This window comes from Hippoglossus hippoglossus, chromosome 15 (genome assembly GCF_009819705.1).
Source record: "Hippoglossus hippoglossus isolate fHipHip1 chromosome 15, fHipHip1.pri, whole genome shotgun sequence".
NCBI lineage: Eukaryota > Metazoa > Chordata > Actinopteri > Pleuronectiformes > Pleuronectidae > Hippoglossus > Hippoglossus hippoglossus.
The window spans coordinates 12,179,851-12,206,848 of NC_047165.1; the positions used below are offsets into that span (position 1 = coordinate 12,179,851).

A 26,998-nucleotide genomic window follows, 5' to 3' on the forward strand; every position below is an offset into this window, starting at 1 on the left:
ACCAGATAGCAGCATCAGACCATGTGTGTGTAAATATGAATGCATCTCTGTGCAACACTGACAAATTGTAAAAGAAACACACACATATGCACCATGTACATGTGTGGTTCTCTGTTTGGATGTCACAAAGATTATAGTTTGAAACAGAGCAGAAGTGTGACAACTGAGCAGAAAGGCCATTCTGTCGGCTGCTGTACTTTGTGTGTGGGACAGGGTTTCTAGGACCTTGTCGTCTAGTTACTTTGGAAATCAAATCTCCACGGAGCAGCTTCCTGCACACTGACTTATAGAGCAGAGCACACTGTGTGGAAGTGCAGGAATGGAGAGTGAAAAGGGCGTAGAGCTTCTCCATGTGACAAAACACACAAGTTTACAAGCATGTAAGGAAAGTCTTCTTGCCGCTGAGCTTCGTGTGCTGAACGACATCATTCTTTTAACTTTTAACTACAAAATAACTATACAATCATTCATTTTACAAATTCACTTAACAAGCAAGGACTTTCCAAGCTTTCAGCAACTGGAACACACACAAACACACGCACACACACAGTTGTTTGATGTTTTTTTACTTTTGAAGACTTCGCCTAAACGCTCCGGACGTCTTCCTGTTGTTCTGACCCGCACAATCTCCGGCTGCGTTTATATTCATGTGACAGGAAAACACATTTTCCATTGCCCGTGTCTGAAAATGGCTTGACTGCAATGGTGTAGAATCAGTGACATCAGTCAACATGAAGCTTTGTTGTTAGTGAGATGCTAACCTGCAGTCACGCGATGCACCCACTGGCGCCCTCTGTATTTTTTATCAGTGGTTTGTGGTCGGCAGTGAGTTTGGAGTTGGAGAAGAGAATGTTCTCGGAAGTGGAGTCTATTTGTGGCAGTTGAACTAGATATGTGAAAATGGCAGTAAGTAACAGATATAGGGTAACAGTATAGCCTCTAAAAATAAAAGCATTGCAATATATAATATGTACATATACATTTTATATGGGGAAATAAAAGCATGCAGGGCTAATCAATCATCATTAAACACTTCCTGATAGTAAAGAATTATAATTTTAATAATATTAATTTCAATAAAATCACCAGATGTTTTCATTTTCAAATCCCCATTTTTCCCTGAGCTAACCTCGGACAGATTCCAGCTCAGATGCCTCAGAGACGTGGGAGCCAAAGCCCTGTAACGGCCCAGCAGGTGTTCAATAACACAGCTAACTTGCCTCCGAGCTGTTGGCTGCAGCTGTATTGTGCTCGAAGCTTTGCTGTTCAGACGAGCATTAGGGATCTGATGAACTGGGTCACACACCTCAACCCTCACAGCAATCGACCAGCTGAAGGCGAGTGTGTGCCAAGCATATATATACGTCTGTGTTTGTTTAGGCTCAGATTGTCGGCCTGTTACCGAGGGGCTGATGTCCTGTTGTTTATCTTGCCGCCTTAATCGTCACACAAGGTTAATTGTTGTGATGACCTTCATCTGAGCAAACACCTCCAGACGTTATAAGCCTGGCAACACCCTCAGCGTGGGGGGTGCAGAAATATACACACAGTGTGTGTGTTTGTTTAGAGAATGAACATCACCCTAATCCCAGAGTTTGTTGTGAAACCATGACATGGTCCTGGAGATAGAATTAGATTGTGTGATGTGTTAGCAAGTAGGAGCATTAAACGCTGCTGTAGTTCTGCCTGTTAGAACTCTGTGTGTTTTAATATTATGTAATATATATATATATATAAATTATTATTTAATAAATGTTTAATCATTTATTTACATTTATTTGTCATAAGGGTTTGATAATGACATCTTAGGAATCATTGCTAATATTTGTTAGTCTACATATCTGCCAACATATTAGTATTGGAAAGTTTTTACTCCCTAAGATTGGCATCGGCCTCCAACAATCCTTACTGGTTGGGCTCTAAAATGAACACGTTTGCATGTCACAGAAATAACCTGACATCCAAACATTGGAGGAAAATAAAGCATAAAAATAGCACAGTCCTGTTGTCATTACAAGCTGGGACGCTCCAATTTGGCCGTGCGTTCAGCAGCACAGCACAACACAGTCCCCACCTGTGGCAACGCTGAGAGACAGAGGGGATTCATTGTGTCTATTAAACAGAGGTGCCAGTGGAAAGAAACGGCTGCCTTTGCTGTTGAGGTAATTTGAATTGTCAGCTCCACCTCCACCACCTCCACCAGCAGCTCTTAAGACCTCCGTTTTATTAGAAAAGGCCAGAGTACAGCGCGAGTGATGAGAAACTGTCACAGGTATGTGTGGGCTTAATTAGACAGGTCTGGGCAAGCATGTCTGCAAACAGCTTGAGAGACAGTCCAATTACTGAGGGAGAAAGCTTTTTTTAGAGGTAATCTGTTCCATCCTGCCAAACACAAGAAGCTGAAAACTTAAAATGCATGAATACAATGTTGGCCACCAGGGGCCAGTAAAACCCCCTAAAGTCAACTAACGGACAAAAAGCCCTGATAGAAAATGTCTTGAAGTCATGGAGCAATACTGAATTTTAGTTTCTGGAAAACATGGCTAATGTTCACTGCTTTTCTACCTGTGTTTGAAGCTCTACGGAGAATTTTTCTTCGTTTTTTCCGTGCACATCTTTATTGTTTCGTGTATCCCAGGGCCAACATATCGAGAAAAACAACTATTCAGACTCACACTCACACCTACGATCAGTTTACAGTAACCAATCAAACAAACCCTGGAGCAGATGGAGAAAACCCACGCAAACACAGGGAGAAGCTGCAAAGTCCAAGTTCAATTAGTGCAACTTCAAATATCTGGGTTTGTAGATTGCAAGATGTTAGACTATCTTCACCATAATGGCTGGGCGGGTTCCATATACTGATTTATCATAGCACTTGTGCAAAACTCAGCTGGTAGCAGCTCCATAGAGCAGCAAAGTTTGGCGAGAATTCTTGTTTTGTCATGATGAGCAACCACTCAGTCATTTGTCTGAAGTCATGTGATTCAATGTTAATATAAAACTACATGCTGGTTCTGAGGAAGCATGCACAAGTCGTGCAAACTCTTTCAAATAAGTCACCAGTCAAGTCCAGACAAACTCTCAATCACTCATTAAAACAAATACTGATGCCTAAAGGAAGATTCACCAGAGACTAGACACAAGTTACTATGGTTACTTCATCTTTCAACAGAGGGCTTCACAACCTGAAAATCTGTTTAATCCTCTATCATTGAAATATATTTAATGCTGTTGCTATTTCATTTTGATTTCACTTTTGCTCACTGTTTTTTTTTTTATTTGAACCATCTTTCCTGTGAATTATTACTGATATTAGAATTAAAATTATGCATGATTTAAACAAAGAAATAATGAACGGATAATAGGGCAAACTGTCTGCTGCAGGGAGCTGTGATCCAAATAATTAAACTATCAAAATTCAGGCTAGTTTTTTTTCCGCCTGAGTCGTCCCAATCATTGGCTCTGAACTCTGGCCTCTCGTGCGAACACGCCGGCACACACACACACACACACACACCTCGTGGCTCCGTTCCGTCTGTGCTCCTTTCAGAGTAGTCGTTAGGAGAGAAGTAAGTAAAGATAATTGGCTCATATGCACAGGGGGAAACCCTTCAGCAGTTAGAAACCAGACTCACACACACTCTACACAGAGCAAGATACACACACACACACACACACACACACACACACACACTGTACAGGTGGATCATTAGGGTGCTGAAGTGAGTGAGGAGCATGGGGGAGAAGAGAGCGGCTGTGGTCATTAACAGACATGGGCAGGTGGCGCTACATAGACTAGCAGGGAAAGAGGGAAGAGCCACCAGAATGGAGTCGGACAATACTTCTTCTTCAATATTATTTTTGACTCGAAGGTCCACACAACTTGCAGCCATGAAATCTGGATGAGCTCCGAGAGTGTGTGCATGTGTGTGTGTGTGTGTGTGTGTCTTTGTGTGCCTGCATGCGTGGAATAATTGTTTGCGAGTGTGTGTGAAGCCTGCCAAATCATTGTCCCCCCGTCTTTTAGTGTGGGGAGGGCCGAGGGAAGGAGAGACCCCAAGATCCCAAATCCGAAACGCGGCTGGCCGAGGGCGATAAGACAAACAAGCCCCCCTCCCCCCCCCCCGTCAGGACGCAGCTGAATGGGAGCAGAGGAGGAGAAGACGAGTGGAGAAGGGAGAGCGAGGTGTGCTGCAGAGAAATATCACAGTTTTATACGATTTAACCAGGGGGCAGCGTCTGTGAGGGTATACGTCTGTTCACGTTGCCGCGTGCATGTGTGAATGTGTGCATGTGGGTGTGTTTTGAAATCATCCTTTCCTATTGGGCCATTAGCCAGTTCAATTACTGAGTCTGATGTCCCATCTGTCTCTAACTTTTTTTAAAGTGCTACACTCAAAAAAGCCAAATTCCAACAAGGTCAGAATGACACAGACATAAAAAATGGCGAGTCAAAAAAAAAATCACCCAATTGTAAAGTCTGATAATGTGAGTATGACTCACACCTATACAGGGAGCCGATGACAAGAACTGGCCTATTACAGTGTATGTTGTGAACAGCGCATCCTTAGAAAAAAAAACAGCTTTGGCTGCAAAAGGTAGGAAGAAAGTAGAACAGCATGAAGTTCATTTGAAGTTCAGCCTGGCAGTCTGACAGAAATCTCTGCTAAGTGAAAACTCCACTGTCGTTATAGGTTTTGCACGATTTCCTCCAAGCAGGTGGTTATTAAATCTCTGATGGATGTGCATGTATTACCCCCCGTCAAACCATGTTAAAAGTAGCTTCTGTGTGTGTGTGGTGGCTGTGGGAGTGTTTCCTGCATGGAGGATACAGAGGAACCCTCTGGCTGGAAGATGATCCTGAAGATCCGGGTATGAAGAAATGTTTTAAAACAACATGCAACTAGAGTCACTTGAGTGCCCCCCTTCCATCTGAGATATGGATGTGTGAAAAGCTCTCCTACTTGACTGAGGCGAGTGGAAACCTACACTTTTGACGCTCTGACACAACAGCTGTCTTCTCGTGGCAGAGAGCAGCCTGTGTCGTGCTGCCTGAGGGCGAGGGGCTGATAAAGGAGGTGAGGAGGAGAACGGAGGCAAAGGGATTATTGTTAAAGCCTCGCTGTCATCACTGCCACAATGCAGGTCGCACATCCACCAGAGAAAGAGAGGGATGTTGGAGGAAGAGGGAGGGAGAGGAGGAGGAGGTGGAGGAGAGGGAGGGAGAGGAGGAGGATTTTCCTGCTCAGCCGAGACGACCTGCAGTTCGACTAACAAATGTGAGAGGAACGGTGTCATCAGCATAACCGAGGATCCTCAAATCTGCGAAACACTTCATTTCCGAGCCAAGTTAAAGAGCACTGACCAGCAATTCTCCTCATACACACATCATCATCAGGACAGGGAGAGCAGCTGCCAAAAGCTCTCATCACTTTCCTACTGTATGCACACAGACACACACAGACACACACACACACACACACACACACACACACACACACACACACACACACACACACACACACACACACACACACACTTACAGAGGCAAATTATTAGATCCTGCCTTTCATTGCTCAGGTGGTTTTTGCTCCTTCCATAAAATTGCTTCATGATAATACCGACTATATTGTCTCGTCAACCATGCTTCAGCTATCCCTCTTCATGCTAACTACCTTATTCTGTCTTGAATACTTTATTACCGAAAAAACTGTCGATGCTGCAAGTCACACGTAAAGATATAATATGTGTTATATGCACGACAACTATTAGCAAATACAGCATCCATGTTGCATTCTACGCTGGTCGAAGAGGCTAGTACTGGTTGTCTTCTTCTGGAAGGAGGTCAGGTAACCTGGTGCATAATCAGTAACAGTGCCTCTCAACAGGCTGCGTTCAGGTGCTCTCGTTTCAAAGTTTGAGCCATTCAAAGAAAACATAAAGTACCCGATCATTGCTCGTGAGAGCAGAGCGGTAGAGCGGTCCTCATTGTTCCATTCTATCTTTAGACTGCCTGTCTAACTCAAAGCAAAGTGAGGAGCAGCGCAGGATTGTTTAAGAAGCTGCTATGATACGGAGACACGGAGGCACCAATTCATCTCTGCTGCTGTAACGACACAGCCGAGCAGGAGAGGCAGACTTGGGAAAGTGGAACAAACACCTGACTGTTTTTTCTCGGTCTCTGTTGAAGGCAATCCACACACGCACGCACGCACGCACGCACGCACGCACGCACGCACGCACACACACACACACACACACACACACACACACACACACACACACACACACACACACACACACACACACACACACACACACACAAACGTGCTCACGCTTACACAATCTGTTGCAGGCTTTCCTCCATGTGTGTGACTCTGTTAAAGGAAAGCAAGAGGTGGAGAACTGATGAACACTTGCACAGTTTCCCCTTGTTGCAAGAGTGACACAATCTCTGTCACTGACTCAAAGGCAAAAACAACACACACACACACACACACACACACACACACACTCACACTCACACACACACAGTCATTTTAGACTGAAAGTGGCTGCACACTTTGATGTGATTCATATCTAATGTAAGCTCCCCCCCATAAAGATTTTATATGGAACATTCCTCAGAGGAGCGGAGTAGTGGGAGTAAGGTTAGGAATAAGACGCATCCAGCACTGAAAGTATCCTGCACTGTTCTTGCTGTACCCAAATCACAGAAAGATATTCGCTCCACTACCACACACTTTGGCTGTTTAACTATTCTATTGGCAGCTGCCACAGTATATTTGACCCTTTAAAACAGTGATAGAGATTCATAAAGATGTCATCCAATTGTCTACAAATCGACACTTCTGCTCATCAAACCACAGCCAAATGTGTTCGGAAACAACTTGGCAGAAAGATGGACAAATAAGAGAAAAAGCAAGTGACAATACGACCAATTAAATTATATTTCCAAAGTGTCCTGCACTTTGGAAATAGTGAAACTGAACCCTGAAGCTGCTCAACCACCACAAAGAGCTGATCTCCTGTTTATTCAAAGTTCAGTGAAGCTCGACTTCACACAGAACCTTAAACTGGAGAATCGGTTGTCGTTGTCATGAAGGTGCTGTTGTGGTGAACGATAACATCACTTAAGTTGAGTCCCAGCAGTCAATGCTACAGAGCGCCGGCCCCCTGTTTATTCAATGTATATTAACCTTGAACGTATCACATGTCTAAATCGCACCAAATTTGACACTGCACTTGCTTGGGCCCTTAAAGGGATAGTTCACCGAAAAATGAAAATGCACTCATTATCTACTCACTACAATGCCGATGAAGGGGTGGGCGAAGGAAGACTTTTGGAAAACTCAGGGGTAAACAGTGTTGCAGCCAAATCCAAATACAATTGAGTGAATTTTCTATGAACTATGCCTTTAACAATGCCACATGCAAAGTGTGAAGGTGAAAAGATGAAGGGTCATCGAGATATACGATCCACAAAGATTTCTGTAATTAGTAGATATATACAATATGAGATATATAAGATATAAGATACAACAGACACAATCAGACACATCCTATGGGAAGTGAATCCCGCAGGACAGCGGGCTAGACAGGATTAGACCATCAAGTCAAAAAGAGTCTGTGATGAGAAGACACGTTGTGGTTTGTACGTGAACACATCAGACTATGAGCATCTTTTTTGCATTACGTGCGTTGTTACAACAAAAAAAAAACAAAAAAAACATTTTTCTAAGGAAATAATTTCATGCAATAACAAACCCCATTCCCTCCTGCCAGCTTTGGTAATATCGCACTTCATCCACAGACAAAATGAGAGAGATGCTAAAAATATTTCCCATAAGCATTACGCTGACATAAAGCCAGACTCCGAGGCAGGGGAGCGGTGACAGAGGCTCTTTTCTAGCTGCTCGGAGGCGCTGACAGAGAGCAGCTGTGGCATTATAGTTCTGAATCAACAGATCAATGGGCATCGCTCTCACCTGTCTGTGTGTTTGTCCTGTGTGTGTGTGTGTGTGTGTGTGTGTGTGTGTGTGTGTGTGTGTGTGTGTGTGTGTGTGTGTGTGTGTGTGTGTGTGTGTGTGCCCTGTGCCTCAAGTGACTGACGGTTGGACCCTCTACTTCTCATTAAATGGTGGCTGCATTAGTCCCTAAAAACTTGATTTGGATCTCTGCCTGGAAACCCTTTTAAAAAATACAGGAGATACAGGCTCAGATGATATCAGTACCCTCCCAGTTTGAAGTTATTTCATATTTTTCCAAAAATTGACAGACCTACAGAGTCTCATTTGAGATTATTAAATTGCTGTTGTCCACAGTCTGTGTGTGTTTGTGTAGCCGTGTGTGTGTTTCTGTCTGACTCCCCGCCCTGATGACATTTAACTGCATGTAAGATGTGGTTTGTTTTTGTCTGGAGGTCTTTGATATAAATTGGAGAGGTTCCGAGAGAAAAGGGATCTGAGGCCCGATGACTGGGCTCTGTTTTGAGTTTTATAACACAATCACTATCACAGAGAGGGAACAACTGAGAGGGCCCCCCACACACACACACACACACACACACACACACACACACACACACACACACACACACACACACGAGACTATGAATCTTTGATCGGCTTCACACTAAGCTCACTATGCCTGCGAGTTAGAAATTGATAAAAACATTTAAAGGGGGGAAACTATACACAAAAAAGTCCCAATGTACTGTAATAGTTCATTTATACGTATTAATGTATTGTGCCGGCTCTGCAACGTTCCCACAGCTAAACCAAGATTATTTAGCAGACAATTAGAAAATCATTATCACAGGGAAATTGTATTGGGAACACTGTGCAACCTTTTCTTTGGGGAGATACAGGATCAGACTAGGACTGGGCAATAAAACAATATAAAACAAACTATTGCAACATATTTTGATCAATAGCAACATAATTAAAGTCCAATATATAACAATATAGTGCTAATATGGGCGAGCGCAGTGAGAAATAATAATGTGACATTTATCGTGATAATTGCCAATATCGACAGATTTTTTTCTTAGTATAATTTTTGATCATAGAAAATTCTAAACAATTTGATTCAGAAACATTGGCTGTGATTCTTAGTTTTTTACATAAACAAAAAATCATTTAACCAGGCTTTACTTAATTAGTGTGCCCCCTAGTGGATATACTGTGTAACGACACACTGTCTCCAACATAAACATGCAGCTTTTTTGGTAAATCATTGCATTTCTTATTCTTTCAGTTTCTTACATGTTGGCTGATATATAAACGAATACAGGTTTATCTGCAATACAATAAATCAGTTGCTATAAAGACCTAGAAGATTTAAAGTTATAACTCTAATTTTGTTCATATGATTGTAAGATTTTTAAATACACATCATATATGTTCTTTACTTTTCCCAATTTCGCATTGGCCTTTGATCTTTCCCAACACACCTCGGGCGTAGAAGCTTTGCAAAGAAAAAGGTTTTGAAAAGGCTTGCTGCTGCTTTTATAAGAAAGAGCAAAAATGTGTTGCACAAAATGTGCTATGTGTGTGTGCTTGTGTGTCTGTCTCATGACAATCAGCATGTGTGGATGTAAATGAGGCAGCTCCCTCCGTGGGTGGCTGCTGCGAGCCTAATTTTTCAGGCTGAAGAACACCTGCTGTTTCTTAGTCAACTCAAATTTAGCACAATTTACTGAGACTGAAAACAACAAGGAAAAAACATGATGTGTATTACTGCTTCCTGTTTACAGAAAAAAAATATTACCCAACCTGCAGAGTGGTAATTACGAGCATCTGGTCTCCTAACACCAAATTAAAAGCATTTTGGACTCACAAACAACTTCACAATGCAAATAGCTACAATGATTCTCAAAGTTTAGATGGATACAGAGAGGTGGGGAATAATTACAGAAAAATACCCCAAACTAATTACAATAACAGAATATATGTAACATCATATTAAAATAGAATCTCAGGGATGTTAGCGTGTGATTATTTCTTTCATATTGGCGTGCTGCACTGTTAACACACTGATATGTTAAAAATGTATAACTTTGGAATGACATTAAAGGGCAGCTTGTTGCATTAGATATGATTCTCCCTGGAAGTACACCAGATGGCCTGTCTTTACTGTGCATGTCACTTCATGACACACAGCATGAAGGGTAACATTTTTACTTACATTATTTATCTGAAGCTGTTTTTTCTCTCTTACGGTATCTTCTTTAAGAGCGAGTCTCCTCTCGCAGATAACGTCTGACAGACAGAGAGATGCCCGAGATGCTGCCCTCGCCGAACTGAAGGAATAAATCTCCCTCAGTGACAAACAGCCTGCACACACATGCACATTATTTTCCATATCTGTGCCCTCCCAGGTCAGGACTTTTGCCCACCCAGGCATGATAGCTGGAGCTGAAGCGATTAACTTTACATCGACCGCCATCACCTTTTCCACCTCTGACGGAGGGGAGGAGAGGAGAGGAGGGAGTGTCACTGATACCATCTCTTATTTATAAAAGTGTGGCATGTAAAAGAGGAGAACGTTGAAGGAGAGATGAAAGTGGAGGTGAGAGTGGAGGTGAAGAAAGTCTGAAACACACCTCCGTCAGACTCGTCAGACACACCTCCGTCAGACTCTAATGTCATAATCTACTCAGGAATATCAATGAGATCAAACACACTGATGTTTCCCTGTACTGCTCACAGATTACCCGAGCTGAACCACATACTAAATTAAACAAGTAGTAAACCAAGATAAGTGGATGCTGATTGGGCTCGTGTGATATATCGACAAATGTTTAATATTTCATACTATTTCATTACTCTCTCGGGCAATATCTTATACGTTTGGATGATGGTTGAGTTCGTCCACAGCAAATCATGCCACAGTTCAGTCCCCTCAAGAGACTCATGCACCACTAACCGTTTTTTAACCAGCCATATGACAAACAGTTCGGAGAGACTAAACTAGAGCCACGAAAGTATACTTAAGTGCTCGAAACAAATCTCAGACTCAGCCTGCAGCACATCATACTGCATCAAATCATGAAGATGGCAGGAGATGATGGCTGATGTTGCAACTTAACCAATAGACCAATACGACATTTTTCTCATATCGCAGAGCAGTATCCAGATGATTCAATCGTTTCTTATCCAATCAGGAGCTTTTCAAATCCTTTAGTGAATGCACTTGGGATCATGTTTCCACATTCGACACAGTTTTGAGTGGTCTAATGTTCACTCGTCCTCCGAGCTACATGGAAAATTAGATGAGCAGATATGATTTTTTTATTATTTATATACAGTAAGTGACACGTGTAGCCTAAATACCTCTCCACAAGCTACTTGCTTCCAATATGGGAGGTCCCAAATCACAACTAGACTGGCACTGGAACTCAGTGGAGTGCAAACCTCCACCAAGGCCAAACAGTTTCTAAATCCAATCAAGATGCACCAAATTTCACACGCTCATAGACATCAGTCCTCTGAATGTGCCTGGTTTTATTGTATCTAGATCCATAAATCATTTCCTGGGAAATTGGTGAAAAAGTGACAAAAACACCCAATCTCGTAATGTTATAGAAAGTACAAAAAAAAAAGTCCTGTAATGGGTTCTTTCCTGACACATACCATCTTTCCACAAAGTTTCATGGTAATCCGTGTGGGTGTTTTTTTGTAATGCTGCTAGCAAACAAACAAGCACTGATAAAACATTGCCTCCTTGGCGGAGACAGCTTAATAAGCTCAAATGTTTTATGTATGGCTACGGACAAATGTCGTCCCTCGGTCTCATTTTGCCTTTCGACAAGGTATGGAAATTATGTCAGGTACCAGTCGATGATTCAGAATGCTGCCATCAAATTTTAACTGGAAAATCCAACGGCCAGTAAAAGCTAATAATAAATGCTTTATTGCTCAAATATAGATTAGCTCATAAATAAGAAGGCGGAAACATTGAAGTGTTAATGAGAGGTTTGGTGGTCCCTGACTATTCCATCAATCTGGATAGAAGCGGCTATTTAAAATAAATGTATCCCCTGTTATACGAAACTGCTTGAGCCTTGCCATTACTTCTAACAGGAATTTCACCATCACAGCCTTGACATAAATAATGCATTGACGTATCCACCGTGAAGCCGTTAGGATAAATAACAGGAATAAATTAGTAATCTTGGAGTAGGAGACGAAGGATAGATGAAGTAAAGGAGAGAATGAAAGGACTGACAACCCCGGATTCCCAGCATGCACACAACCACGCACCGCAATAAATAAGAGCATGATTGGCATGTCAAAGCAGTGAGAACGTTACAGGCTTATTAAGAGGCATAAAATGAAACTTTAATTAACTGGTTCAGTCCCCAAACTGCTCTTATCGTGCTCAGAGAGGAGAGCGAGGAGTGTGATTACACAGTAATGTCCCCTTTGATGCCCAAAGCCGGCAGAGCCTTCTCTCGGTCGTGGACACACAGGACGGAAACAACAGGCCCATATTTCAGCCCATGAATTTTATACCGGCCTCATTAATAATCGTTACCCAGTTTAATGACTTTCTCCGAGTGTGCCTCAGTGCGAGAGCACCGCGTCTCCTTAACTCACCCTCATTAGAAGCAAACATCTTGTGGTTGTAAAATACAAGATGGTGACTGAAAGACAACAACCTTGAGACATATGCTATCATAAAAAAAAGTACATTTCCATTATCATTTTATACAAGTAATATCCATTTAAAATTGGATATTGCTGCTGCTGAATTTAAGTCACGCTTCAGTACCATGCTTGGTCATGCCCTGCAAACTGAATTTTACAAGTGCTTGAAATGCAGAGAAAGCATTTTCAGGTAGCTTTTATATTTTTTGTTCCATTCATACAAAACTAATCCGCTCCTATTGTGTGTTTTTTTATTTCTGGCACTCCAGGTAGAGCTTGTCAAAATGTTCTGAAATCCCAGGAAAAAGAAAATATAATTATCTGTACCTGGTTGAATTTTTTTTTTACCTGACCACAGCTTTTCTCCAGGGGAGCGATAAGGACCAGGCTGTCAGGAAATGTCCTTTTCTAACAACCCGGTCCCAGCTGATCGCCAAGGACACACGGCTCTGCGCAGAGCAGTCATTGTGGAAACGGCTGAAACTGCAGGTAAGTTGATGCCCTGCATGGGAAAACAACTATAAAATTTGAAAGCAACACCACGTAACTTTCATGTTTGTTGAGAAACTCTTGAATCTGCGCCGTCCACACGTGGATGTATTGCTAAACAACCACGCCAAGGTAAATGGTTCCATGGAAGTATGACGGCAGTGACAGTTTCAACGTTTGAAATGGATGGATCGCTATTTGTATGTAAAGGCAGCATAAATAAACCTCTAGTCTTTGTTATTGATCTTCAGCTCAGCATAACTTTTGAACCTGCTGGGCCTGTTTGTGTCGAAATTGTTAAGAATAGAAGTTTGGTGCGAGAAGTGGGAATGAAAGCAGCAGCCCTCTCCCTTTTCCAAGTCAGTGCACTATCAAACTCATTTTGAAGCTGCTGCTTTGTTGTAAAAAAGTTGCATAGTATAACTCTTCAGAAAGTATCCCAAAGTACGCACATTCCAGCTGGATAAGCACTTGGAGCTGGATAGAAGCAAACCAGTTGAGGCTCCCTACAAACTTTGTTATGACCTCCCAGTACAGGCCTTTGAAACGTTTCTGGGAGCCTCAACTGGTATGTGAAAATGTCTTGTTTTCTAGCTTCAGGCTTTTCCCTTTATTCAAAAAAAAGAAAACCTACTCTATGAACATAGAAGTGATGTATCATTTTTTCTCTCTGTGTCTTTACTGGTCAGCCTCAACACCAGCCTCTCTCTCTCTTTCTCTCTCTCTCTCTCTCTCCCTCCCTGTGCCTCCCCTCTCTCCACTCTTTATATGATATTAGTTTTGGTTCCACCTTTGAGGGTAATGTCAGTGGCTGTTGTGCCGATCCAGGTCAGTAACGATCGCACTGCTGTCACGACTGTCACCCCACCACTCAATCAAAACCCGTCTGTGAGTTTGTGCGTGTCCAGTTGTGTGTGTTTGTGTGTGTGTGTGTGTGTGTGTGTGTGTGTGTGTGTGTGTGTGTGTGTGTGTGTGTGTGTGTGTGTGTGTGTGTGTGTGTGTTTTGATTAGTAGACTCCATTAACTCTTATGAAATTCTGATGCCAAGCCGAGGTGCCTGGGGAGAAGCACTTATGGAACGTCAGGTTGCAGTGTGAGTAATCGGTTTACCAGTGCCAGAGGGTGATATTCAGGGGGAAAATGGGATTTTCAGGCCCTGCGGCCAACAAGCAAACACCAAGAGTGTGTGGTGTGCAATGTAGATGATTAAGGCAAATGGATTTCCAAGAACACAAATGTATGTGGTTGGACTCTCAAAGTCTGCATCTTTAGAATTTATAAGTGTGTAGCTTGGCAAGACGGCCTGAGAGGAAGTACAGACAGATTCAACAGTAGACTCAGGACACAGAGACTCAGCTCTGTGAGGCTGAACACAAAGTTCCCAGCTCAACATATCATTTCTCAATAACCTTCTGTCGCACAACTCTAATACCTCGAACCATATTGTAGCCTCCAAAATCCAATTGGTCCCATTTCCCTCTACCTTGTAACACTGTGCATATTTAGCTGGTTGGGGATTTTGCTGACTTCAGCATCACTCCTGGGAGACATAGAGACCAAGCTGTCCCTCTGACAACCTGGCCTCAGGCTGACAGAGGTGCAATTATAAGGGCAGCCATTTTGGAGCTAGAGCAAGGGCAGTCTGGGTAATATCATGTTCCCCGAAAGACATTTTGCATAAATGCTAGTTCAACAACTTCTTCTACCATGGGTCTACAGTGCAAGCATACACATAGATTCTTCAAATTGGAAACTCAATCTACAACATAAAAGACAACAAGACGGAATTTAAAAGCAACATAATCTAATATCAAAAAGAAGAGTTAAATGGAAATGAAAGAAATAAGATGGTAAAAGTGAAACTGCTATGTAAGAAATTTGTAAATGTCTGTATCGTCTGTATTTAATCAGTCATGTAGGGTGTGTTTAGTCTGCAAAGTCTTCAGTAATCGTAATACAATTCAAAGCTTTTAGGAAGGATTTAAAATAAAAAGTAATACAAGTTGGGTTATGATTAAATCTAAGCCTTTCCCTAAACAATTTTATTTCAGGATATTGCTCCAATAGCTACAGTCCAGGTTGAAGTCTGCTGACTGTTCAAAACCTCACGGCATACCACTGACTGGAAAAAGCCGACGACATTCGCCGATAAACTTGGTCTGATTGGCCTGTTAGACACTGTGTGCACTGGGAGACATTGAATTTGTTTTGACTTGTGGGCTAATTGACAGATATTGATCGGGTTTTCCCACTGTGCTTTCTTCTCTGACTGTTTCACAGCTGTGCACGCGCATCGTGTGTGGATGTGTGTGTGTGTGTGTGTGTGTGTGTGTGTGTGTGTGTGTGTGTGTGTGTGTGTGTGTGTGTGTGTGTGTGTGTGTGTGTGTGTACACGGGCTTTGAACTATTGACTAGACATTGTCCAAAGTTCTGTCAAAACTAAATGATTGATCGTAAGAGCGGCTGCAGTTTCCCTCAGGCAAAACACCAGTCGTTGGTGTTTTGCGTGTGTGTGTGTGTGTGTGTGTGTGTGTGCGCGTGTGTGTGGGATTGCAGTTTTCTCGAGACTAAACCCCACGCTTCCTCCAATCACCTCCACCTGTCTCTCCATTACACTCTACTGTGCTGTCAATCACACTGAAGTTGTTACTCAAGAACCTTTTGACGATTGGGTTCAGGTGCTCAATGGACCTGTTCACTAAATTACACTCTTTTATTGTCTGTCTAGGTCTTCACTTTTCTTCCACTCAGACAGGAGGGAGGGGAAGACAAGGTTTTCTTAACATCTTCTTCAAATCCAACACACAGCAATGTCTATTCAAATAAAACATTTCTCATGTGCCACCTAAATGAGTCAACAACTTGTTATCTAGTAGAAATAAATAGGTAACGATAGCAGCACCCCCTGACATCCTTTTCCCCAAAACGCTCAATGCAATGTCAATGGCAGTCACGCTTGCCCTTCAGACATCCTCCACACGATTAACGCACACACACACTAACACACACACACACACACACACACACACACAGCAGCCCCCTATCTTCAATCTGAGATGTTCAAGCTAATAACCTCTGATAACGAAGAACAATCTCTTACGCACACACACACACATACAGAGGGAGTCAGAGAGCACAAAGGAAGGGGAGCGAGGGTTGCAACCTACATTGTACTACACGACGACATTGTTTGGGTATCTGCTGAACTCTCCTCCTCCTCCTCATACTGATGAGCTGCTGTCAGTCTAATAGAGACTGGCTGAGCTAATGGACAGAAAACCATCCCACTAATGCAGATCAGATGTTCGGAATGACAGCGGAGCAAAGCGAGAGAGAGAGACTCGCTCTGACTGACATGGGGCTCTGTCACATTCCGAGACACTTTCCGTCAGTCAATCACTCGCTTTCTAACACATCTGACAAGGCAGCGGCGTCAAGCGGATGTTGAGAAAATAAAACTCTTGACTTTTTGCACGTTTGTAAACCTAGACTCTTTCAATTTATATTCCTCCCTGCAGCCTCCTAATTCCTTCACCCTCAGTCTTAGACTTACATTGACTTCTCCCAACCAAATTCTGCTCCTCCCTCACGTCTTCTCCTCGCTTTCTTCTCCAGCGTCTCCCCTCCTCTCGTCCCCTCTTCCCCCTCCAGGCTTTAACGAATGAATGTGTTTACAGAGAAGGAGGGGAGGAGAAGGAGATGGGGTGAGGGGGACCTAGGGAGAGGTGAGCAGGGCTTATTTTAATTAACGATTGCCTGTAGATTCAGTCAAAGATTAAAACTCATTAGGATCGATTCTGGCTCCCGGCCCCATTAGGCTACGGGTTCCAGCGCGGCTCGGAAAGAATTGGATAGGGGGTGGAGGCGGGACGGGGGTGGAGGGATGCGGGTGGGGGGCGGGGAGCGGGGGATAGTGGATAGTACAAGGATGGACAGTGGGGCAACGCCAAGAGGTGAAGGCTGTGAAGCACACGCCAACAAAGGAGAGAAGAGGCAGGGAGGAATCAGGACACGGAAAGTGAGACACCAAAGACACTGTAAGAGAAATATATATGATGTTATATAATCTGATTTGTGAGAGTGGAGACAGAGTGGGGGGGAGGAGTTTGATGGAGTTCGGGAAAGAGAGAGCATGAGAGTGCAGCCTAAGTGGGGACTGTCAGTCAGATTATTTAGAAATATAGTGGAGGATATATAGTGGCAAGAAGAGACGCGGGGAGGGGCAGATACGTCAACGTCTTCATTTCTACGTGTGCACTTCACGTCAAGGGGCACATATCTGAATGTCTCAGGGTCTCAGGTGGGCAGATCCTGCGTCATTACAACTATACTGATGGATGGGAGCTGAGCATTAACAGGACTGGAGTGACAGGAAGAGGTTCTGTACTAGGACAAACAACACCTCCAGACTACCAAAGCGCATCACCGGGATTTGCCTGGAAAAAACGCAAGCCAGTTCATCATCTTGCACATTGCTCCTGTCCTTCTTTTGCACCTTCCCTGCTTCCCTGTCTTTCATTTTTTCCTACCCTCCTCCTTCCTTTCCCTCTTTCCCTCCATCGGTGATATTACCAATGTGACAGATAAGCCTAAGTGAACCACTCCTGGCACTCCTCCATGCAAGGATCCAGTCATTTCACATCAGCAATTCTGGCACTTCCAGAAGGAACCCGGGCCCCGAAGAACCCAGAGGAGGATCGCTGATGAGGCGCTCTATGTCACACATGTCCCGGCACATCAGATGACACGTTAAATCACGGCTTTTAATTAGTGCCAGAGGCCATTATGATTCTAGATGCGGCAAAAGCTGCAATGCCGGGAAGGTGACTCGAGGCTAAACTCCCTCTGACAGACTCAATTATGAAGGCAATCTTTGTCCCGCAATCGCTTCAGTCTTGGAATTGTAAATTATGATATTCCTTCTCCTCCTCAGTCATCGGAGGTGTGTGCGTCATGTGACTTCCACACCAGCTAATACCGTCTCCGTTACCTAACCCTGTATGGTGGTCAGGTTTTTCCTGACATTAAGGCTGACATGGTTCTAAATGCCAATGTTTAACATCGCTAATCAAAATCTGTGTGTGAGAAAAGAAACTGCTCGATGAAACGTTACAGCCCAGACAGATTTAACGATTTTAACATTTAACAATATGTGTGTGTGTGTGTGTGTGTGTGTGTGTGTGTGTGTGTGTGTGTGTGTGTGTGTGTGCGTGCGTGCGTGCGTGCAAACTTGAAATTACCAGCCTGAGTGTGTGAGCATTGCATCCATCGTGCTGACTGTTGGGAAGTGGGCGATCAGCTCACTTTGCCAGGAGCAGATACAGTACCCAGTTAAACATGAGGTGGATATCTATGCCTTCTTCCAAACACTTATGCAATAACAACACACTGTGTGTCGTCTATCTGATGGTCTCAGAAATAAACTTTAATTTACTGTTATCTTGAGTAATTTGTATCCATCACAGAGTTATCCATCACAATTATTTGATTTATTATCATAGAGGACAAAGAAAACCTTGAAATATTCATATGAGAGAAGCTGGAACCAGTCAAGCTTTAAAGATGAATTACATTATTAATCAAATTTATAACTGCTGCAGATTATCTTCCTGTCGATTGACTAATCATTCTACCACTAAATACAAAAGAGATTCTCATAAAAGTGGTTTTAGATATCCCTCTACACTGAGATGTTATTACACGAATGGTTTAACTATTGACAATTGATGAAAAATAACAAATAAAAGGGTTTGAGGAGTTCGGAATCGGTAGATCATTTGATGTATTAAGTTAAAAAGAACCAACCATCCAAAAATCATATTAATGGAGCAAAGAGGCAGAAAAACAAACTTGTGCACGATGCAAATGTTGATATATCTAAACATTTTGTTGAAATTCTTAATACATTAAATAAATCAGCCTTCTTCATCTATACATGAGATGATGAACACCACGAGTATCACACGGATCAAATGGATCATCGGCAGAACAACTACTGATTTAGCCTTTTATAAAAATATAGACTTGAAGTGGAGAAGAAGGAATAATGACAAGGTTGAGATAATAGCGGCTTATGAATATATGGAGAGAAGCCATTGTGTGTGAGTGTGTGTGTGTGTGTGTGTGTGTGTGTGTGTGTGTGTGTGTGTGTGTGTGTGTGTGTGTGTGTAGGTGATATGATTCCTCTTGAGTTTGGCTTGTGAGGTGGAAGAGGAGATTACTGCACCACGCTTCTATAATTACCTCTCATCTCTCAGCCAGTGCTCTTAAACACAACGGGGAATGCCAGGCTACAGCACACACTCCGACACATGCACACACTCCGACACACACACACACACACACACACACACACACACACACACACACACACACACACAGTGGGGTGCACTTCAGTACAATGTAGCAGGTTGAGAGGGAGTTATTTCTAGAGGGTTACATTTCACTCAAATGGTGATTGGACATCGCCCACACTAGCTTTAAGCAACACAGGTCAGCTTTGCTTTGAGTGCACACACACGCTTTCGCTCTCTCTCTCGCTCTCTTTCTGTCTCTCTCACACACACACACACACACACACACACACACACACACACACACACACACACACACACACACACACACACACACACACACACACACACACACACACACACACACACACACACACACACACACACACACAAGTTGCATGTAAGTAAGGAGAATGACTCACCTGTCCTTCCCACACAAAAAACCCACTTAAGAATCCATTCTCACAAGTCTTACACTCACATCACACTGTTCACTTGTTCATCTTAGTGGTTTGCACACAAAATCACTGGTTACCTGCTCTCTCGATTTCTATCAATCACACAGACACACCCTCACACACACACACACACACACACACACACCCTCTCACACATACACACGGCAATACAACGGATCACTCTACAGTCAGCTGCTTGCCTAATCGGAAAAATACAGTAAACAAATGAGCAGCAGTATTTAGCTGCATCACATCTTCATTACACAGACTCTTATGGGCAGGAGCCAGCCTTAATAAGCATGCAAACTATCAGGGCTAAGTATGTTTTAAAGTTGACAGGGTCTCACAAAGATGAATTAACCATGCGATTCACAGCTTTGAGCAAGTCATTAAAAAGGATGCCAGGAGTAAATTGCTCTGCCACACTGAATGACTTAGTCCCTCTCTCTCTCTCTCTCTCTCTCTCTCCCCCCTTATTAAAAAAGCAATATGATTTCATGTGGACAGACACAAGGGGGCATTTCAACATAACTGAAAACAGGGGAGGAGATGAAATGTCAAAGGAGAGGAAACTCCAGATTCTTCTGAAGCGATTACAGGTGAAGCAAGTTTCATCTCATCCACCGTCACATTTGCTAATCGTCCTTCATCCACCTCATATCGGGTGTGTGTCAACTGATTACAGAACCCAAAGGTGAAGTTGCAAAGGACAAAAGAACAGTCAAAGTGCTGAGGTGTGTTGTGGAGAGCTTCTGTCTCTGCGAGCGTGACGCTGAGCACAGTGTGGGTTTGTCAACGTGACCTACACAACCCGTATGTAGGGTTGTAAAGCCTGATGGATGCTTATGGACTCAGCGGGGTTCTTTCTATGTTGATTCTTTTTAAACTTTAAAACAGTGGAGGGTAGAAAAGTGAGCTTCTTAACTCACCCACACACACACTGCACATACCCACATGCTACACACACAAAAACATCCACGGATAAATCCAGCCGAAGATACCCACACACTGCATGGCTGTTGCACACGCACACACACACACACACAGACACACACACACAGACAGACACCTTGCAATCATTGCGTAATTTGGGATGTATTAAATATGTGACAGAACCCACTGCTTAGCTGCTAATGCGTGGACCAGTGCAAATGAGATTCCAGTGTCCCCGTGGAGCTGGAGGCACACAGCTGTCTGGCCTGGCACAACTTCCCTCTGCAGGCCTGAGATGTGTTCAGGCATAGAAGCGAGCATTTTATTAAGGCAGCTGGCACTTAACAAGCAAACGGTGCTTTCTCATGAGCAGGGAGAGCTATGGGCTGTAATGTGACAGTGGAAGGATTTGATGTCAGGGAAAACACCTCCGGAGAGTGTTCAGCTCTCAGAGGAGCGCATATAAACCACCAGGTATATTTGTGCCTGTCTGTCAGGCTCAATGAGTGGGTTCATTATAACGCTATAAAAAGTGATGAGTGTCAAGTCTCATCTGTACTGAGTGGAATCAATTACACCCGCACATGAGGAGATATGGGAAGGAAGGACGCACAAAAACCACACTTGCAAACCAAATTACGCACAGAATTTCCCTAGCTTGAAAAATCCACATGGCATCAAGTGTCCCCTCACATGTTTGCTGTGCTGGCAAAGAACATCAGGCCATCGTTGAACCACAGAGCAGCACTTCAGGTAAAGCTCAGAGAGATGATGTGAGGGATTTCTGCCGTAATTCATATCCACAGCAGCTCAGTTTGGACACCAGCTGGTGTTCTCTGCCCCAGAAGCTCAAACAGTCAAGACAGCGATGATAAAGGTGGTCTCCCATACATGAGCCAGGTCAGCGCAGGCACACAGGCACACACCCACGCACGCACGTACGCACACGCACGCACGCAGACACACACAGTTGTCACCAATTTGCATGATTCACGATCATTACCATTACGCACCACTTACGCAACAATATCGACATGCAACACTGACATTAAAAAAAGATTCAATATGTCTGTCTTTTTTTTTATCCCTTTAGAAAAAAGAACTGTGCTCTACTTAAGTGTGGAAACTCAGCAGCTCCAAGAATAAGACGGTGAATGTGTGCTACCATGGAAGCTGAAAATGAAAGTAAAGATGATATAAACTTGAATATAACTTGCGGTGGCGCGCGACAACAAAATGAATCTGCCAATATCCATCGAAGCACGATATAGATCAGTTCTTTTTCCTAAGGGGGTGAACAAGTTGTGCCACTTGTTCAGTTATAGGTTGGACCGAGTTCCTTACAGATCATCAGCCTGACATATTCAATCTTTTTTATATATATATACACTTGCAGGCAAACGCACAACATCCACCGGTGCCTCACTCACCCGTTAGCTGATCATAGGACCCGTCCAGCTCTCTGGAGTCCGACAGGCTTTGGTCACGGTTTTTCGCCTTCATTTTCCAACCCTGCTGCGCGCCGGAATGTGGAACTGTGCGAGGACAGCCGATATGTTACGATGTTTGTGGAAAAGATTTAACAGTGGATCTGTCGTGCGCCCTCGCGGAGGATGGCTACAGGTACTTAACCGTTAACGAGTCATGTTTGGTTTGAGGTAAAGAAAAGAGAGAGATAGGGAGAGAGAGCGAAAGAGAGAGAGACGGGGGAAAAGAGAAAGAGAGAGAGAGAGAGAAAGAGAGAGAGAGACTCATTTAAGTCGCAGTTCCCCGTGTCTGAGTCTCCGTGTGCGCTCTCGGCATCCAGGAGCTGAGTGAACCAAGCGCGCTTATGGTGTAGCGACTCTCACTCGGGCTGGCGCGCACGCACACACACGCGCAAACACACACGCACACTTACACACACTTACGAGCACACACACACACACACACACACACACACACACACACACACACACACACGCGCACACACACATAGTTGTGTCTCCATGACTTCAGAGGACATAATATTGACTTAAATTGATTTCCAAGAGACTCTATCTCAACTATAGTTACTAAAACCAAACACAGACAAGCCCAGGGAGCGAGAGAGACACATCTTTGAAATAAACATTGATTTGGACACTTTTTGGAGACAACATTGATCAAAATAAGAATATGATAATAGGGAATTTCCAAACATGTGTCTTAATCGTTCATTCATTCATTCATCCATCCATCCTCCCCTGCCATTAATATTACCATCACATCTTCCCTAATGTTCTCCATTGAGTCAGAGCCGTGTCAGATGTGCACAGAGACATCGGCAGGAGCAACAAGGAGCACACTGCTGCTGCCAGGCAGAGGTTCTGACTATATCTGATCTATAAATACTCACATGGCTCTGGGAAGCCTTGTATCTCTTCCTTTTTTCTCCCTTTCTTCCTTCTTCTCTCCCCTCTCAGTCGTCTTTGCCTCACTTCTGCATGCCTAAATCACACTATGACATTCGGTCACAATCTGTTGAGCAATCTGTCTTTGATGCCATGTTTTTCCTCATTATGTCAGGGCTTGCATCAATAACGCTCACCATTCCTTCTGTGCATCCATTCATTCATTTATTTGGAGCATGAAATCTGCAGGAACTGTTGTGTTTGTTGTCTGTAGGCTTTTCTATTTAGATGTTCATGCCCTGTGACCCCTGCTGAAGGAAGGGCATGAACTGTAGTGTCACGGGTATTAGATTCCCTCCTCATTCACGGCTCGGCTCAGTCTTTCCTCCTGCTCTCTCAGGAGTCAGTTGACCTCTGAATCGGACACGTCACTGAAAGGTTGTTTGTCCTCCGATGGGACTGCCTCCAGTGTCATATCTGTCACGGAAATTCCCATTCAAGCACACATGTCTCTCCCAGTCCGATAATGTCTACATGCAAATGTTCAGGTCATGTAGCCCTTGACCTTCCTGTTACCATGTGGTTATAAGTGACATTGACAAATGTGTTGTGAATATTTGGGCTCTGTATGAAACAGAGGTCAGCCATGGAGGTCATGTTGTTTACAATAGACTCAACATTGACAAAAGCAGAAACACTTAATGTTGACATTTTCCAAAAAGTTTGTGTGTCCTTTTCCCCGAGTCAGTGCGTTCAGACTCCATTTTCAGATGAGGTGGAATGAAATATTGTACAACTTAGTTAATTTCATGCATACTGTAGGCCAAAACTTTTTCAAGGCGAAATAAAACATCAGAATCCAATAGCCATCCAACTTGAATGGCACTCTTTAGAGCACATATCTCCACCAAGGCCTAGGTCTGCCAACAAATGCGAGGGGTGGGAGGCAGGGTTTATGACCTAAACTGCAGCCAGCCATCAGGGGCTGATCGAGATAATTATAAGCTTCACTTTTGGGGAGCAGTCATGTCGTCTATCTTTGTCAACACTTCAGACCAGGTTTGGCTTTTTGCCGCCTGCACCTGACCATAACTCACGTTGCCTGTCTTGGCTTCGCTTATTTAGGCTGAAGGAGCAGTGAGTGGACAAACACATTATGTCATCCAGTACCCTGGCTACAAGTCTCATTACCATACAGATGCCTATATGGTTGCTTTATGTGTGATTCTTTACATTTTTCGTGTAAAGTATGACTGGAAAAGAGAGGAGGTGAAGAGCAGAGAGGAGTTCAGGTCACGAGGAGTTGGATGTTCCCCCCGCTAAGCCTCATTTGAACCCTGCATGCTGCCAGTAAGCAGAGGCAGGCTCACAATAATCACAAAGCCTGCTCTTTCTGTCATCTAATACCAACAAAATATTTCACAGATACGGACGATTGGGTAGCGATTGGATTTCAGTGTGTGGTAAATGAAAGGAGACAAGGAGAGGGGGATTCGAAATGAAGGCGAGGAGGAGTGTGCGAGAATGAAGGATAGGGGAAGTGGGGAGATCGATGCACGGTGAGTGAGAGGGGATTTAGTGATTCACCGCCAAAATAGAGTGAAGCGGCAAGTCATTGATGAGGGGGCTGTCTGTAACTGCAGGGGTCAGCAGTGGGGTCTTCTAGACAAACCTATGTGGACGTGCGCATGTCGCAGCTTTGCAGTGACCTTGTTGTATTTTAGAACAGAATTGCAGACACATGGCATGATGCCAGCTGGGTAGCAGGGTCTGCTGTTGTTGTGTTCACTACATGTTGTTTGTATCCACGTCGTCAACACCACAGAACATTAAGAACAAGAGTCGTCTTTTCATGCTTCTGCTCCGAGATCATTTCTGACAGTTCACCTACTCTTACAACAATAAAAAGACTGTTGTTGACCTGATATCTTTTTTATTGGGATTCAAGTCTGTGATCCAATTCAGCCATAAACCATCACGAATCCTCTCTCTGGAACATGTACCCACACCATATCATCATATACAAAACTCGACATAAAAACTCCTCGTCGGTGTTCATGTGAGGGGTAGCAGCACATTGCAACTTCATTCAAATCAAGCCAGAATTAGCTTTGTAATCCCACTCTACCCATAAACCCTCCACCACCTTGTAACCGGATTATTCACACCTACTCAGAAGCTCAGACACGTGGACACACAGGTTATGTTGTTGGCGTCTGCAAGTGGTTTATCGAAAAATTCTGATGTGAAAGTAGAGGAGGACAAGAATGCAGATGGGAGGAGGGGGAGTAAGACTCATTAAACTACTGAGATGCACCTTCTGGCTCCCACTGCAACCCCAAGGTTAGTCCCCTGTCCTTGGCAAAACTGCTGTGAGAATATTAATAGCACAAAACTCTGGGATCCCCAAACCAAGAGCTGTGTACGTGTGTGCGTGTGTGTGTGTGTGCGTGTGTGTGTGTGTGTGTGTGTGTGTGTGTGTGATGCCAAACAGAATCATTATGTCACATCCTGCAACAGCCAAACAATACAGGAATGTTCAATGCAAAGCTTTATAAATCTTTTCAAATACAATGTTTCAATATTTTCAGTTTTCTCAGGATCACTGGGGGGGGAAAAAGAGACATAAAGATCATTTGCCAGAACAATTCTGCACCTCAGCAGAAAAGATGGAATAAGAGGGATTAATTTAGAAGCAGCAGTCGCTGATGGTATTTCAAATCACCGAGCATCACCAAGCAGAAAGGCAACCCTCCTTGTTAAGCAGCATTAAAAAGCACTTCAAACGTCTGAATGACACTTGGATTCATTATTCACCGCAGCCAGCGACCTCCAGCACGGAGCTGTCAACCCGGCCTCAGTCCCACAGCCAATACTGGCTGAGTGACTGATTGATGACGTCCAGTGAGACTCGCACACACACCCAAACAGAGACCTACACACACGCAGAGCACCCAGACACACACTCACTCGCTCATTAACAAATAGCGAAGGTCACCAAAAAAAACAATGAATGTTCAACACCCTTGTCAGTTTAAACGAATTTGATTGTTTGTCTTCAGTAACTTTGTGTTGCTCTGCACATGTAGCTTTATAAATGTATATAAACGCGCGAGAATTTTGTATCGCAATTATAACAACAAAGGCACAACTTTGACATTGAAGGTGGAATGCTTAGCTTGCATCTAACACATGCGTCCACTGGCCGGATGCGTGGGCTCGGCTTGGAGAGGTGTCGGCTGCTGGTTGGCTCATCCTTAACATCCTGCCGTTTAAATTCTGTGGGGTTTGCCAGCGCTCCGGGGACAGAGACTTGGCAGCACTATCCCGGTTCTGTACCCGGCCTCTAACCCTTTTTTGTGACTCTTAACCTGAAATTGCGTTTGTGAGTAGTTTGCAGTAGAAGTTGTTGTAAATAGGATTCATCACTTAAGTTGTAGATAGCACAGAGACTGCAGGGGTGAACTGCTTTTTTTTATTTATCTTTAAGTCAGGGTTTGGTAAATGTCTTAGGGATTGTTCTGTTTCACTTAGGTCTAGGTAGCAGGTAGGTGTTTTCTCTTCTGATAAGATGGTTTTCTTTTGTTTATTGTTTTGGCCTTGGTTCACCTTGGTGTGTTTGTTTATGGTCACTGTCACATTCTATTATCACCTATAAGGCGTTGTGATTTTGGTTTTGGGGAAAGGGGCAGTAAAGTTCTTGTGTGTTTTCATGTTGCGGTCCTACACCCCTAGACAGGAGCGTAACAAGTGTAAAGCTGATAAGATAAAGAGTACTAGAAAGAAAGAAAGATATTT

The 26,998-nt window shown here is 43.5% G+C and overlaps 1 protein-coding gene across 2 annotated transcripts in view; it reads right to left on the bottom strand.

The window, feature by feature from the left end:
* The window catches only part of LOC117776073 (Kv channel-interacting protein 2), a 93,931-nt gene extending 71,273 nt beyond the window's left edge, over positions 1–22,658 (bottom strand). For both annotated transcript variants that reach the window (XM_034609782.1, XM_034609777.1), the window contains exon 1: positions 22,259–22,658. In XM_034609782.1, coding sequence (XP_034465673.1) covers positions 22,259–22,331 — 73 coding nt within the window. In that variant the 5' untranslated portion in view covers positions 22,332–22,658. The remainder of the gene's footprint in view (positions 1–22,258) is intronic.
* Between the last annotated feature and the right edge of the window lie 4,340 nt (positions 22,659–26,998).